The sequence below is a fragment of the Myxine glutinosa genome, chromosome 14 (genome assembly GCF_964187855.1).
Source record: "Myxine glutinosa chromosome 14, kmMyxGlut1.1, whole genome shotgun sequence".
Classification (NCBI taxonomy): Eukaryota; Metazoa; Chordata; class Myxini; order Myxiniformes; family Myxinidae; genus Myxine; species Myxine glutinosa.
The window spans coordinates 21,039,083-21,054,580 of record NC_136274.1 but is presented as its reverse complement, the minus strand read 5'-3'; the positions used below and the strand labels follow the sequence as shown (position 1 = coordinate 21,054,580).

Here is a 15,498-nt window from a genome sequence, read left to right as displayed (position 1 = left end):
TCTCTCTCTCTCTCTCCTCTCTCTCTCTCCTCTCTCTCCTCTCTCTCTCCTCTCTCTCTCTTTCTCTTTCTCTCTCTCTCTTTCTCTCTCTCTCTCTCTCTTTCTCTCTCTCTTTCTCTCTTTCTCTTTCTCTCTTTCTCTTTCTCTTTCTCTCCCTCTCTCTCTCTCTTTCTCTTTCTTTTTCTCTCTCTCTCTCTCTCTCTCTCTCTCTCTCTCTCTCTCTCTCTCTCTCTCTCTCTCTCTCTCTCTCTCTCTCTCTCGGTTAACCTTTAATTACCTCTGCCAACTACGGTGGATGGAGGTTATGTTTTCACCCCTGTCTACCTGTTTTTTTTTTTTTTTTAATCTGTCTGTGAGCAGGATATCTCAAAAAGTTGTGGACAGATTTGGTGTGTGAAAAGGACGAATTGATGAGGTTTTGGTGAAGATCCGGATACGATAATTAAATTTTTAAGTGATTCTTCACCATTGAGAGATGTGGGGTGGCGAAACGATATATAACACGATATTTTGAAACGTTATGGACGGATAAGCACGAAACAAGGTGGATGAGTTAGTTAGATGACGAGAACAAGCCGATTAGATTTTAGTTCAGGTCCGGATGCAGATCCAGCCTATCAATGGGATACAAAACGTAAACTGTTCAGCCTGGCGGAGGTATGCACTCTTCCACCCAGTGTCGTTCTCGTTTTAATGTGACCTTTAATTGAGATCAAACGTCACAGTGTTCACGTCAAATTCTACTTTCCAGATTGAAGACTTTTATTTTTACTGGGGATGTCTGAAAGCAAAACGCATCTCCTAAATCGATGCTTGCACACTTGTACTTGGGGGATCTGGAATTTTTTTTACATTATTTACATGGCCACGGCAAGTCCATCAAAACACAGTGCTGGACAACATTCTGACGGAAGGAGCGGAATTTAGAGCCAACATCAGTGGTTTGAACCAACATCAGTGTCCCACTCAATTCCTTCTTTAACACTGACTCAGGTGCACGTCGTAAATTGAAGGAGACAAGACTACCATCAATTGAAGCAACCGTTCATTTTGTTTGTGGCCAAAGATAGCCGAGCATTGTTTCCCTACCCAGGAACCAAAGCTGAAACCTCAAGTTCTGTGTTAATTTCTCTCGGCGTAACGTCCTTGTTCTCGTTGTCACTACTTCGTACTCGTACTCATTGGGGAAATGGAAATTTCAGACATTGTTTAATTGCTTCTCTTCTTACGTTGTGTCATGATAATGAAATTCCACGTCACTGTCGGTTAAATTTTGATCAATGTTATGTCACGATGTCAAGGTAATTAAAAAGTGAGAATACAAATTAAATTTGTGAAAATGTAAAGGAGGAAAATGTGGTCAAGCAAAATTGAATGGTGTGTTGACATACGTTTTTCATAAGGATGTTTTCCCCCTTTCTCTTTTGAGGAGTATAGCTATTTAAACATTTATCTTTACTAAACATTGAATCAACCTTCAAAATTAACAGGTGAATCAAGCGACCAAATTAAATGTGTAACCTGAGCAAAGGTTTTATTGCCCCCCGTCGCACTGAAAAGCGAAAGGGGGACTATGGTTTTCCCCCTCTGTGCGTGCGTAAGCGAAGGACCGAATTCTAATCTGGTGTGTGGGTGTATCTAGGCATAAGGAAGAACGCTATCGAAAATTGGGTCACCACGTCGTCAAAATCCAAGATGGCCACCGCCATGTATGTCTGACACCATGTATGTCTGAACCTTGTGAGCGGAATATCTTGTAAAATAAGCGAAGTAACAACTTCTAATCTCGGGTGTGGGCGTATCTCGGCATAAGGAAGAACGCTATTGAAAAGTGGGTCGCCACGTCAAAATCCAAGATGGCCACCGCCATCTATGTCTGAACCTTGTGAGCGAAATATCTGGAAAAATAAGCGAAGTACCAACTTCTAATCTGGTGTGTGGGCGTATCGAGGCATAAGGAAGAACGCTATTGAAAAGTGGGTCGCCACGTCAAAATCCAAGATGGCCGCCACCATATATATGTCTGCACCTTGTGAACGAAATATCTTGTAAAATAAGCGAAGTACCAACTTCTAATCTGGTGTGTGGGTGTATCTAGGCATAAGGAAGAACGCTATTGAAAATTGGGTCGCCACGTCAAAATTCAAGATGGCCGCCTTGCGTCTTCTACTTTGTCAACTCAAATTACTTCACCGACGGGGGACCTAGGCGTAACACTTGTTTTATTTTACTTTTCAATCAACTAAACTCACACACCCAACCTGTCCACCAAGCTCTGTCTGAATCCGTCCACAACCTTTCGAGATATCCTGCTCACTGACAGACAGACACAAATCGGGGTGAAAACAACCTCCGTCCACCTTTGATTGCAGAGGCAATTACTATTCTTCCAAGCTGTGTGAAGCTTATATTTATTATGTCTGCACATAGGATGCACCCACCCATCTGCTTGCAGTCTGCAAGCATACTGTGCTAGTATTAGTGCTAGTATGAAGTATATAGTCCTCTCACTCCTTGCAAGCTGTTATGTTCAACTGCAATATCTTTTCTTATTTAATTGTTTTTGTAACTAATTAATCTAATTACCTCCACCACCGAAGGTTGTCAGAGGTTGTTTTCACCTCTGTCTGTCTGAGCAGGGCATTTTAAAAAGTTGTGGATGGAGTCGGACGAAACTTGGTGGACAGTTTGCATGTGTGACAAGGACGAATCGATTAAACTTTGGTGAAGATCCGGATCCGGACCCGGATACAATAATTTTTCAATGGTTCTTCATCAATGGCAAAAATGGCAAAAAAAAACATATGGCAAAAAACAATATATAACATGATATCTCCAAAAGTTGTGGACAGATTATGACAAAACTAGGTGGATGAGTTGGTTAGATTATGAGAACGAACCGATTTGATTCTGGTTCAGGTCCAGCCTATCAGTGGGATACAAAACGTAAACTGTTCAGCCTGGCATAGATGTGCGCTCCACTGAGTGCTGTTAAAGTTGTAATTATTTTCGTTGCAGGATCTTTTAGCTTTCTAAAAAATGGCAGACCAATGTAAATACAGTATTGAACTAGAACAGCACTGGGTAGAGTGCATAGAACGTCGGCTTAGTAGTTTACATTTTGTATTCCACTGATAGGCCAGATCTGCTTCTGGACCGGAAGCAGAATCTAATTGGCTCGTTCTTGTCATTAACCAACTCATCCACCTAGTTTTGTCCGAATCCGGCCATAACCTTTTAAGATATCATGCTATATATCCTTTTTGGCCCGATCACTCAATGGTGAAGAATCGCTAAACAAAACTTATTGTAATCGGATCCAGATCTTCACCAAAATCTAATCGATTCGCTTCGTCCTTGTCGCGTTCCCAACCTGTCCACTAAATTTCATCTGAATTGGTCCACAACTTTATGGGACAGACAACTTTCGGTGGGCAAAGGTAATAACGAATAGGAATAAGTATGTTGGCTCATGAAAGAGTGCACACAGGCAAGATAATGAGTGAAGTCTAAAAGGCATTTCAAGCCCAAAATGAGCCTACTAATATGGTTTAAGTTTTCATCTTACGAAGTTGCGAGGAGGCAGGAAACGGGACTTTGTGCACAAACCTGTGCTGTATTTTTTTACTTGGTTGAGTGTACATGACGATGGAGGCTTGACTCATCTGATATCAATGGTGATCCATTCAAGTCAGCTCGTGGAATTAATCTGATCTCACCAGCCCAATCCCCCATTGCCCCCCCTCCTCCCCCGCCCACCTCCCGCCAACCACTTCTTTCCCCACCTCGACCCCTACTGTCCCTGCATGTGCCCACTGCAGTGTATTCGACATAAGTTCATATGATAGTCGACTGCCCAACAATCCCCTTCTCCCCCATTCCTCCCCGCCTTTTTTTGTACAGTCACCTACACACTTCTCCTCCTCTGCACTTTACGTGCAGGTATCTTCCGAATGAAGGTCATTCACACTCCTTCTCTTCATTATCACCCACACCTTTCTCTCTCTCTCTCTTTCAAAGTCCTTCCCACTCTTCTTCTTGAGATTTGCCGATGTGTTTGCGATGCATTACATGCAAAATAAAACTAGACATTTTGTTTGTTTATCATCGGTCATAGAGGTCTTATTAAGCCTGGTGTTGGCTTAGCGGTTAGGGTGCTGGCTTGGGATCCTAGGATCCTGAGTTTGAATCCTGGTCGATCGTTGAATTAACGCCAGGAGGGTTGACTCAGCCTGTCTTCCTTCCGAGGTCGGCAAATTGAGTACCAGCTTGCTGGGATGAATGTGCCGGTGTGTGCCCCAGTTTAGAATAGGTACACCGTATCCCTGCGTGTCCTAAGAAGCGACTAAAGGGTTGGTGTCAGGAAGGGCATCCGGCCATAAAAACATTGCCTCAAAAAGGGAACCATGATGATTGTCATGGGGCCCGCAAGGCTAACCCCTGCTCTAGCAGGGAAAATGGCCTTAAAAAGAGAAATAGAGATCTTATTCCTCCTTTAATGGGTAGCCATATGTGTTTCTATCCTACCCGTTGAATCCTTTTAGTTTATTCCTCAGTTTAATGCAGGCACATAGTTTAGTCATAATACACAATAAGACAGAACAAAGAAGACATAGCAAATTAAAAGGTCACGCCTTTCATGTCTGTTCCATTCTTGACATTCTAATCGCACCACTTCCATGTCTCATTCATACAGATTCTAAGAACAGATCATGATGGCTGTTGTCAAGTCACATAAAATGGTTTATTGGTGATGTTTTTATTTGATCCCTCATTCTCACCTTCAAATCGCTTTTCGGAAACGACAAAAAACGCAATAACGCTTCAGCCTTGCGTGAACATATTTGCTATGGTCGTTGATGAAAGTTACAATTCTCTTTTTTATATCCTTCCTCTCCGTCCCATCCGTGGTTCTCCACAGCGGAAAGATTACACGGCGCTGACAAAATTCCTGCCGCCCAAGCACGAGTACGTGCTGTCCATCCGTCTGAGCCCCCTGCAATGTCAGCTGTACAGACACTACTTGGACCACTTCTCTGGTACGTCACCACGGCCGTGCTACATATCCGAGTTGAATTGATCTCCTGGCAGGGTCCATAAATAGCCATGGCACCGGACGAAAGGCCGACAGCAGCCTTGTCAAAAAGCCATTTTGGGGTTTTTTTTCCTTAAGAGCGGTCGTGACTGACACAGGGCAGTCAGTTTAACCTCGTCCCCACCCTCTTTACCCTCTGAGCCACCCCTATTCTCCCCCCGTCACCACTCCCCTTGCCCCATTTCAGACGTGTTCTTTTGATGTTACCAGAGTGTGAAAACGAGGAGCCAGGTAGCTCAACACCTCGTGTGGTACAACTATTCTGTCCTCACCACACCAGTAATACAAATGGCCTTGTGGTGGAAGCGGTTGTTTTCTTCTTGGTAGGCCAGTGATGTCAAAATGGGCTTAAAGCAAACAGTATCAGTTGAAGCGCAATTAAAGCCATGTCACTTTTAAGAGGGTAAAATGCACTGCTCTAACAACATCACCCAAGAGAAGCTGAGAACGGTTAGTGCTAAATTTACTGGGACAGATTGAGTGTCATTGCACAATATTTTTCTCATTGCTTTTTGGGGAATTGAGTGAGGAGAAGTGTTTTGAGGGCGAAGATGTGGTGGGTGGGAGAGGAGCATAATGTGGAGACAGCAGATACGAGTGAGCAGTGGTGAAGACATTCCTCATTCGACAGAGAAGGGTGGGAGTTTTTGAGGTGAGGAGGAGGAGAACATTTGAGATTCCAGATCAAGACTCTTCTCTCAGGTGAGAAATTATCTGTTTATGAGCGCTTGGCCGTCAAATCCATACTATGCCTTTTATACTGAACAGTGCTATTAAAAACATTATTGTTCATTAGAAAATGCATAGCCAACCAACAATTGGTACTGAACTATTCCAGCAATTTGAAACTAAGAAAGAGCACAGCTAGCGTCAAGCGATATTTCATTCGTGGTCCATGAACTTCTGCAATTCTGGACTCCAGCTCGAGCCCACTGCCATTTTTACATTGCCCCATTGCCCTCGAGCCCACTGCCCCAATGGTGTGACCATCGCAACTGGTGTGACCTTGTATCTTTTTTCATGATTACCAGGAAAAATGGGCATCTCCAGGTGATAAATAATTTTAACTCCATCTTTGATTGTAAAAACTACAAATGGTTGACAACTTTCCTTATTTTAAGCCAGATACGAGGAGAAAGAGAGAGAGAGAGTAAGAGGGAAGAGGAAGGGAGAAAAGATAGAAAGGACAACTCCTCCGTCTTCGTGATTTGCTTGTGGGAATTTTTCACGTTTAGCCGTCTTGTACACGATTGGTGCACCTCGTCTTTCATTACCTATGCTGAGATTGAAGGACGAGTGAACGGTTACAGGAGCTTTGGGAACACGAGAAATCCCAGAGGACACACAAGCTCGCTATTATTCCTGCTTACTGTCATTTCCATCTGTGAGGTTTTTGAGCCGAGAGACAGCTGTGGGCATTAAGCCGGGCAATTTAATCATATCCCGCGCAAGGATTGTCTCGCCGAGATCTGCGCTTGTTATGCATAAATTGTATTACCGTTGACATTCCTGTGTGACTGCACACGTACACATTTACGAGTTTGGAGCTCAGGATAGGTATGTTTTATTTGTCAGTGGCGAGGGTAATGCAGTGAACAGAGCCGAGAAGCTCACACTTTGAACTCCATCTCACATCAATCCTGTCCATGCTTAGTGCAGTTTCATTCGCCCGAGTGTCTGCTCCGACAACAGCCTCGTAATCCCAATTTGTATTTGTTTCGCTGATTGTTTGCCGCTTAATCAGCAGATGAAATTGCATGCCTATAAATATTTTGTAAAAATTTGTTTGAGTAATCATTACGCAAGCCCAGGCCATTGTTTTAAGTGAGGACTTTGTATGCGTGTGCGCAGCAAATTTCCTTTTATTTCTGTGGCAGCTCAAAGTTTGGGTGCACGTGATGACCGTGCCTTCCACAAATACAAACTAGAAGGAGCAATCAGAGATTGCAGACTCTCGCCAGGACATGTTTTCAGTGGTTTTTTAAGGCTTTTGTGTTAAAACAAATATGGCCGTCGAAGCACGTGCCCGATGACGTCATCATTTTTTTTTTTTTTTCTCCACCAATCTATCCTGAGATGATGCTCAAGAAATTTCATCTTGATCTTTTTTTCTTTCTTTTTTTTTGTTAATGGATATCACCCCAGACAAGGCATACAGCCACTCTAGGTAAGGGGCCAAGAGAAAGTTAGAAAAATATAAGGATAAAAAAATAAATAAATAAATAAATAAACGAATACATCCAAGACACCGGAGGTAGCAGAGGTCGTGTACAATGCGATTAAACCTCAAAGATGTAGGAAGTATGAATTGACATTCCTCTTAAAGCAGAGTAAATTGTCAAACACTCATATGGGAGGAACAAAGTTAGAAAGTCAAGCAGAACATTTGCCATGAAAATATCTGTAGAATAAACAAAGAATGGTAATCGACCTACGGTGAGAGAGTGGTTGAAGGGTTGAACCCATCTCCACACCAACCAGGTTGACTATGCGTTTCTGGAGCCTATCAAGTAAAGATAAGTGGCAAGCTGGTGCTCCACCCCAAATGTGGCAACAGTACTCCATGAGGGGACATATAGTTGCCTTATACAGGTACAAAATGGCCTCAGGAGGTAAATACCTCTGCGCTCGCAAAAGACAACCAACTCGCTTGGAAGCACTCTTAGCAATACCAGAGATGTACTTATCCCAACGGAGGTTAGAAGACATGTCTAGACCAAGAAGCCGAAGCTCCGATGATTATTTTAGGGTTGAGCATCCAATGTGCACAGAAGGGAAAGACCTGTTTCTCGAACGAGATATGGACAACAGTTTCGTTTTCTTTGCATTGAAGGTTACCAGCCAGTCGTGCCCCCATTTCAACACATTCTCCAAATCATTGTCCAGAGAAACTCCAACCTCATTACGAGTGGCATTGAGTGAATCAGCAGATGTATACTGTACAGTAGAGTGAGGAATCATCAGCATCCATGGCTAGCTGAGACAGAACAATATCAGGAAGATCATTGATATAAACAAGGAACAATGTGCGACCAAGGACAGAACCCTGTGGAACACCAGAATTGATGGAGCAAGTAGGAGAAGATTGACCCTCAAGTACCACCTTCATCTTGCGATGTGTCAGGAAAGCCGAGATGATTGAATGCATCATCCAGATACAACATATGACTGAAGCTTGTGCAGCAGACCCCTGTGCCAAACTTTATCAAAGGCTTTTGAGATAACCAAAGCAACTAATCGAGCTTCACCCTTGAGCTCCAATACCCTGTTGATATGATCCGTAATTAAGGATAGCAGATCAGATTAAGTTTTGTACTCGTCGAATTATGACGTGATAATGGAGGCACCTATGACATCATCATTAACAGCGGTGAGAGGAAAATTTACATGTAAGTGAATGGAGATTTGGGGCTGTCCCAGGAACAACATTTATCATCTACTATGGTGGGATGATGAAGTTGGAAAGAGGCTTATTCCACATGGAGAGTTCTTTAGAATGAGCCATGTCTCAATTATTTCTATTCAGCGCTTTCGGAGATAGAGGTGCAATTTTTTTCGGTTTTTCCAAGATGGCGCCATACCACGTGACCTATGACATCATAATTATCAATAAAAATTCTACAGGTGGAGGTGTGGAAAATTTCCTGTCAATCGGACCAACGGTTGCTGAGAAAATCATATTTATTCTGTGCGGACAAACGGACAGACAGACAAACCTCTGGCGAGGGTAATGAGATTTCACACCCGCACAGCCTGTTGCCAGATTATTAGCTCAACGGAACGATCACAAGGTGTTGGGATCTCTACGATAAAGAGAAACCGTCATTGTCTAATTGGCGTGGTGCCGTCGGTTACTGTTATGAGCAATCAGCCGTTGAGTGTGATGCTTGTTGGTTTGAATGGAATGGAATTGGCTGTGAACGCACGGAATTGGGAAAATTATGACGAGGTTTATTTCTTCTTTTTTTTTTTTTTTTACTGCCGCGAGCCATCGCTTTCCAGCGTTCACAAGTTCTTGAAATGATAGTTGCAAGTACCATTCTTCTTTCTTGATGTCATTCTTTGCCACAACCATGCGCCCTTTGTTCGAATCGGCGGACTGTTTTGGAGCAGTGATATTTTGGAGTATTTTGTTTGACCAGCAGGTGGTGACATTGTGGGGAATCTTTAACTCATTTCATCCTTCCATGTTCATTCGAATCACTCGTTGGGATAGCTGGTAGCACGCTCGCGTTTGAGCTGTCCTACCTGGTTGTCCCCAGCACCCTGGCAAAATTCCCCCAGGCCAATGCCAACCCCTCCTCTCCCACCACACCTGGGTAAGGTAATTACAGTATTTTGCAGAATTTTGATGACTAAACTAACAATTCTGTTCCGATTTCAACGCCTCCTACTGCCTCACACAATCTTCCAGGCTGTGCGATACAAAATGAGGCAGGTAAAAGTCGGGCAGGCACAAAGCTCTTCACAGACTACCAAATGCTGAGTCGTATCTGGACTCATCCTTGGTGCCTGCAGTTGGATTACATCAGCAAAGAAAACAGGGTGAGTTATACTGTGCGATACATCAACATGCCTCACACACAAACAATGGTATTTGGTATCCTCATGTTCTGATTCTGGTTTTGTACACTTCGACTTCCCTGAGTGATGATAGGGTCGTTACATTTGGTGCTTTGGTTTTTCCTGAGCTGTCCTTAAAGGTGTGCTGTTCAGATTCGTGCCAGCAGGGAGGGTGGGTATTTTGGGTCGTGCCATTCTTGTAGAGGAGAGGTGGTTGTCCCATCTGCTTGCATTTTGGTCCACTTGTGGTGCGTTGTGCTGAGAAGTCTCGCATCGGGCAAAGCTGACACAAGCACGAGAAACCCTTATTGTCACACACAAATTTTCTTTGTCTGTTTTATATCTTGAGCATGGAGCATAATGTGGGCCCATTGGTGAGGTCATGGAGTTGAGAGGGGGGGGGGGGGTGGTTCTTCAGTTTGGGGAGGGTTTGGAGTAGTGGGGAGGTAAGGATAGCTTAGGTCACATGAGGGAGGTTAATGATGAAAAAAATTAGTTGTCGGCTTTAGTAGATTTTGAGATTTAGGGTGGGGGGGGGGGGGGGCTGGATTATAGGGGAAGGGGTAATCTTCTTCACCACTTCAATTGATCATGACCAAACCTTTCAATGTGTATTTCATGACAGCTTAGGTAAAAGCAAGGCTTTGGGCACATTCGCTGACAATGTTCTAATATATCTCATTCGATGGTTCAGCGAAGGATCGATAAGCTTCCCTCATTTTGACATTTTGGACGAGTTCGTCGGAAGTTATGGTGATTGATTCAAAATTACATTGGAGTTGTTGAAAGAAAGCATGAGGATCAGACTTCTCTGGCGGCGACAACCCCCATGTGTGTGTAAAGACTGTCGTCTACCACATTAAAAAGTTAATCTTTGAGTTTTTCCTTCTGCAGTCATCTGAGGCTCGTGGAGAAATGTGTTTACCTATTCTACATGAATTTCAAAAACATGAGACAATAGCCAAGTCAACACATCGTGGGGCCTCGACATCGCGAGCTTTGTGCCCAAGATGGGAAACCAAAACGGGCCTTCATACTTTTTGCCATTCTTTGCGGAAGTGATCAAAACCGAAAGATGTGTGTCCCCAAATTTGGCGAGAACGCATCACAGAATGAAAGATCACATTTGAGATTGTACCGAGTCGAGTGCGAATGAAAAAGTCGCCCACCTCCCACCTCCGACGCTTATTCTAAACGATGAATCGTCGATCGGTTCCAGGCGTGCCGTTTTGGCCGTACGTGTTTTCCAGCGAGACGAGATGTTTCAATCGGATCGCTTTGAACCATCACCGTGGAATCGCAAAGATCGGTCTGCTTCAACTGGGCTTTTGGGGTGGGTTATTCGGGGGCTTCTGTTCTTGTTGTCGAGGGGGAAGGTGGTTATTGCATGATTGAAGTTGCGCATTTGTCGTCCAAGTGTGCGTGAATTCCTTTCCCCTTCCACACACTACTTGTTTTATGGGAGAGAGAAGGCTGCTCAAAACCAGCTGTTTTCCATTAAATGGCCAAGCGATGAGTGGATTAATTACTCGCTCGACGTTCCGCTCCTTGAACCCATGGCCATGTTTCGGTTTTTAGTTATTATTTGATTTTGTTGAGGGGGAAGTTGGTGGCGCGCACTGCCTTTTCTTCAGTGGAAATTTATTGCCCGTGCCAAGGTTGTTCCAAGACGTTTCACCTCAAACTGCACTAAGCACGGGCGGGCACCACGAGTCCACCGGACTGAGACGGGACAGCCGGATCACTCCATCCCAGGAGCTCGTTTGTGAATGAGCTTGGCTTTCGTGAACGGTTCAGTTGTGGCAATAATTATTCTGAGACCAGCTCAGTTGCCAGAAACTGCTTCCTCAAGTCCTTTACGCAGTCTTCAGTTTTAGCTGGGTTTGAACCAACAACCCCGACTACAGCCTAACGTCTTGTACCACGAGGAAACCGCATCCATTGAAAGTCGGAGGGCAGAAAGGCAGAGATGACTAGTGAAGAGGAAACGTGGCCATTTAGTCCCTTTCGATTGCGGGATGGAGGTCGAGTGAAGCGAGCGAGCTGGCAATGAGGTCAAAGGTTATCGTGATTATTTTATTACACATGCTTGACGCAGTCTGAGGATGTTTTTGAGAGCAATGGCACCTGCTTCCACTGGCAACATAAAGGACAGATACTGCCTCCTCACCTTTCTCTCTCCCTTTACCTCTCGCATTGTAGTTTGCCCTCCCATGATTTATCACGGATTTTATAATTTAATCTCACCTTCCTCTCTTTGCCAACTCGTCTCCCTCGCGCCTGACTCAATCAGTCAAGTAGATTTAGCTCGTGTATCCTCGGTGCTTGTCATGATTGAGTTCCGTGAGCTACCACCCTTCTCACCTGGAAGGCCCAAAAATTCATCCTGAAGATTAATTTTTGCCAAATTCTCTGTGTGATATCGAAATGGTCATAGTTCAACTCCCCCACACCCTCACCCTGAAAGTGTCGAATCATCTGAACAGTACTTGATAGCTTGGCAGTGGTGTCACCTCGTTGATGACCCGACTGTCTGGTCTTCTCCCCAAACCCTGTCAACATAACTTTTTAAGTGGTGATTTATAAAGGTAGGAAATGTTTTTGGCATCTCCGACGGAGATAAAAACACGCGCATGATGGACTAATGAAGTAAGCTGTGCTGCAGGGCTACTTTGATGCCGAGGACAGCATGGACGATTTCATTGCCTCATCTGATGAGGATTCATCTGTCAGCTGTCTCACTGACTCGGAGCCCTCTACCAGGTATGCGTGTTGACAAAACAGGAAAAGACAAATTATTGATTTCATGATTTGTACGATATCGACAGTGATTCTGCCACCATATGGTGGGATATTGTGGTAAATCGTGATTGGAAGATGATTTGCAGTTGGATAGCTCACAAGAGCCTGCTATGCAAACGGTGTATCGTTGTTCGTTTCTGTTCTAGACAAGTTGGGTCGACATCCACTGACGCAGTCCTATGTGGTAATTTGTAGAGTTTGTATTTATCTGGTCCGAACTGCAAATTGGGCGTCTTCCAATCATCCACCTGAATGGGCACAACATGCTCTGATTTTGCTGCGTAACGCAATAACCCACCGTGTGAACGGAACATTCTCACGACATGGTTTCAGACATACGCTCATCACTCAATGTACAGCTGTGGAATGGCAAATAATGCTCCGATTTTTCATATTCCAAATGATGTGTCATTGGCATTTACTTCACCATCTGAGATCATCGACACCATTGGCTGAGATTGATGTTCAATTTGACATTGTGTTTTTATCATTCCAGCAACTCTCCCTCCTACACCCCAACTCCCCTTTGCACCCTCACCTCCAGTGTTATGTTCACACTATACTGCGAATTGGGATAATTACACGTGTGTGTGTGTGCATGCACACACATGCGAGATTGCAGCTTATTATTGAAACACAAGCAATCCACCCACAAGACTATCAAATATCGAGGAATTGCAACTACCTCTGATGAATGTGTTTCTCCCACATGAGATTTATCACAGGATATACGAAAGAACAACAAAAGGTAGCACATTGCACTTGTTCAGCCGTATTTTGGATGTGAGCACTTTTCTTTGCATAGAGTATGAAGGCCCTGGTATGTGGTTAGAGCGTCCTCTCTGAGTCTGTTAGGTCGGGTGCCATTGTTGTGACGTCGCTAGTACCCAGAGTGCCCCGGGAAGTAATGGCACTTCCCCCAAGCTCTCTGTGTGTGTGTGCGCGTGTGCGCACGCATGCATGTCAGCTACCCGACGAGCTTTCAATCCTGTTAAAGAAAAAGTTTGCAGCTGCAGTACCCTGCTCCTCAATGACTTGAGGTAGATTCAGAGGAGGTGGGAGGAGGAAAGGAGTGGAGGCAACAATAAAAATAAAAATTATAGTCGTCCCCTTTTTCCCCACCTGTCCCTTTCTATTCAAAACTCGAAATTATTAATTTTAACCATGTTTCCCGTTTTTCTAATTGAATATGCTGCGAAGCCAATTTCAGGTACGTTTCCCAACACTTTTGCCATTTTGCTTCTCTAATTGTTGGATTCCAAACTTGACAGCCCTTGACATTAAAAAAAAAAGTAAATTATAAGGGAAAAATAACAGTTTCTCAATTTTCTGTTGTCAATCAGATGACCTTTTAAAATTCTAGGCAAAGTCACAGCAGATACAACCAAACCCTCACAATGGAACGTTGAACGAGGTGTGCCCAGTCGCTTTGGGAAGCAAGGAGAAGTGGAAGTTGCTCTGACTGCCTATATTTATGTGAATCCAGTGAAATTTATTGCCTCTTCTTTTTTTTTTATGGCCGCAATTATTCCCACATTCTTGTGGGGTTGGCTAGGTATGTTTTTGGCCAAAGTCTTTCATGAAACGGCTGGCCAGGCCTGACGTTTGACTCAGTAGTTCGGGCAGGAATTTGGAATTTGTTAATGGTGACGTCGATAACCATTTTTGAGGGCGATATATGAATAGAGAATAGCTCGTCTACTCTTCGCGAAGGACACCATGGGATCTTTAACGTCCACCATCTAATACCGGCAGACGGGACGCCCAGTTTAACGTCCATCTGAGGGATGGCACACCCATTGCTGAATTACCCTGCTTGTGAAATTTCGGGATGACAGTTTATAGCTGGGTCGGGATTCAAACCAAGGGGAGACATCTTAGACAGGAGTGTGTGTACCTCTTGGCCATCCGGCCAGCCCTGACATTAATTCCGTCCCAGGACAGAAAATTGTTCTTTTTGTCCCAGGACATGCACACATGCAGACAAATATGCGACACAAAACCAGACTACTTTGACACAAACACAGCCACTCAGATGTCTAACCAGTGAAGCTCGCACCGTTTGAAATATGCCCGTTTGACTCTGACCATACAGGCTTTCGTGTTCATGTGCTGGTGCTGCCACCCTAAAAGTATCCCTGTTAACATTCCACACGCCCAACGGCCGTAAACGGCCCACTTAACACGTGGCGCTTCTGGAAGTCCTGCACGCAGGGACTTTGCCATTTGCATTCAGTGTGCCAACGGCTTACGCTGGGATACGTGACGTGAAATGTGTTGCCGTCACACCCGTGGCTAATGACGCACATTGAAGTTATGGCTCTGGCATCAAAGAACTCTCTCTCCGCTTCACCGAAGCGTCTCTCTCGCGAGGCCTTTCGCTAGGCCTAATAATGCCTTTCGTTGGCACGTGAACCCAGAGCGATCGACTGATTGCGGAGACACGGTTACGGACAGCCCATCGTGTTGATGTTGTCGAGACGCCATCGTGCTGCCAAGTTTGGCGAGAGGGAAGGACACGGCTCACTCGCTATAAAAAATGTCTACGGTGAAAGATCATGTCGGTCAGCTCAATCGCGATTGTGAGAGGGCGGCGGCTCGTGCGTGTTTGACCACCACGTTTGTCCAACAAATTGCAATGTGCCATGTCGAGCGGAGTCGATGTCGAGCGGAGTCGATAGGTATCTCGGCAAGCTGAGTCGACCGACGGAGGCTTTTGGTGCACCCTCGAAAGTGAGCCGGGAAGAATCGCAACCTGGAGTACTGTTAATGGCAAGTCGCATAATTGCAGACACAAGATGTTTGGAGCATTTATGGTTTTGGGAACTTTAATCTCTTCCTCTGCTCATTGACTTGATCAACTATCAAGCGCAATGGCATTAGGAGGAGATTGTATTGGTATTGGATTGTTTCGTGTACCGTGGAACACACAACCCAAATTGGCTACGCTGCTGGAGCTCATCGAAACCCTTGCTTCATCGCAAATTGTGTACTGCTCTTTCTTTTTGTTCCCACCGCTCCCCCCAACACCACTTGTT

The 15,498-nt window shown here is 44.5% G+C and overlaps 1 protein-coding gene across 1 annotated transcript in view; it reads left to right on the top strand.

Moving 5' to 3' along the window:
* Nucleotides 1-15,498, top strand: part of ATRX (ATRX chromatin remodeler) — a 447,777-nt gene that overhangs the window by 395,167 nt on the left and 37,112 nt on the right. Inside the window, exons 20-22 of the mRNA XM_078768164.1 lie at nt 4,922-5,039; nt 9,510-9,640; nt 12,324-12,421. Coding sequence (XP_078624290.1) covers nt 4,922-5,039; nt 9,510-9,640; nt 12,324-12,421 — 347 coding nt within the window. The remainder of the gene's footprint in view (nt 1-4,921; nt 5,040-9,509; nt 9,641-12,323; nt 12,422-15,498) is intronic.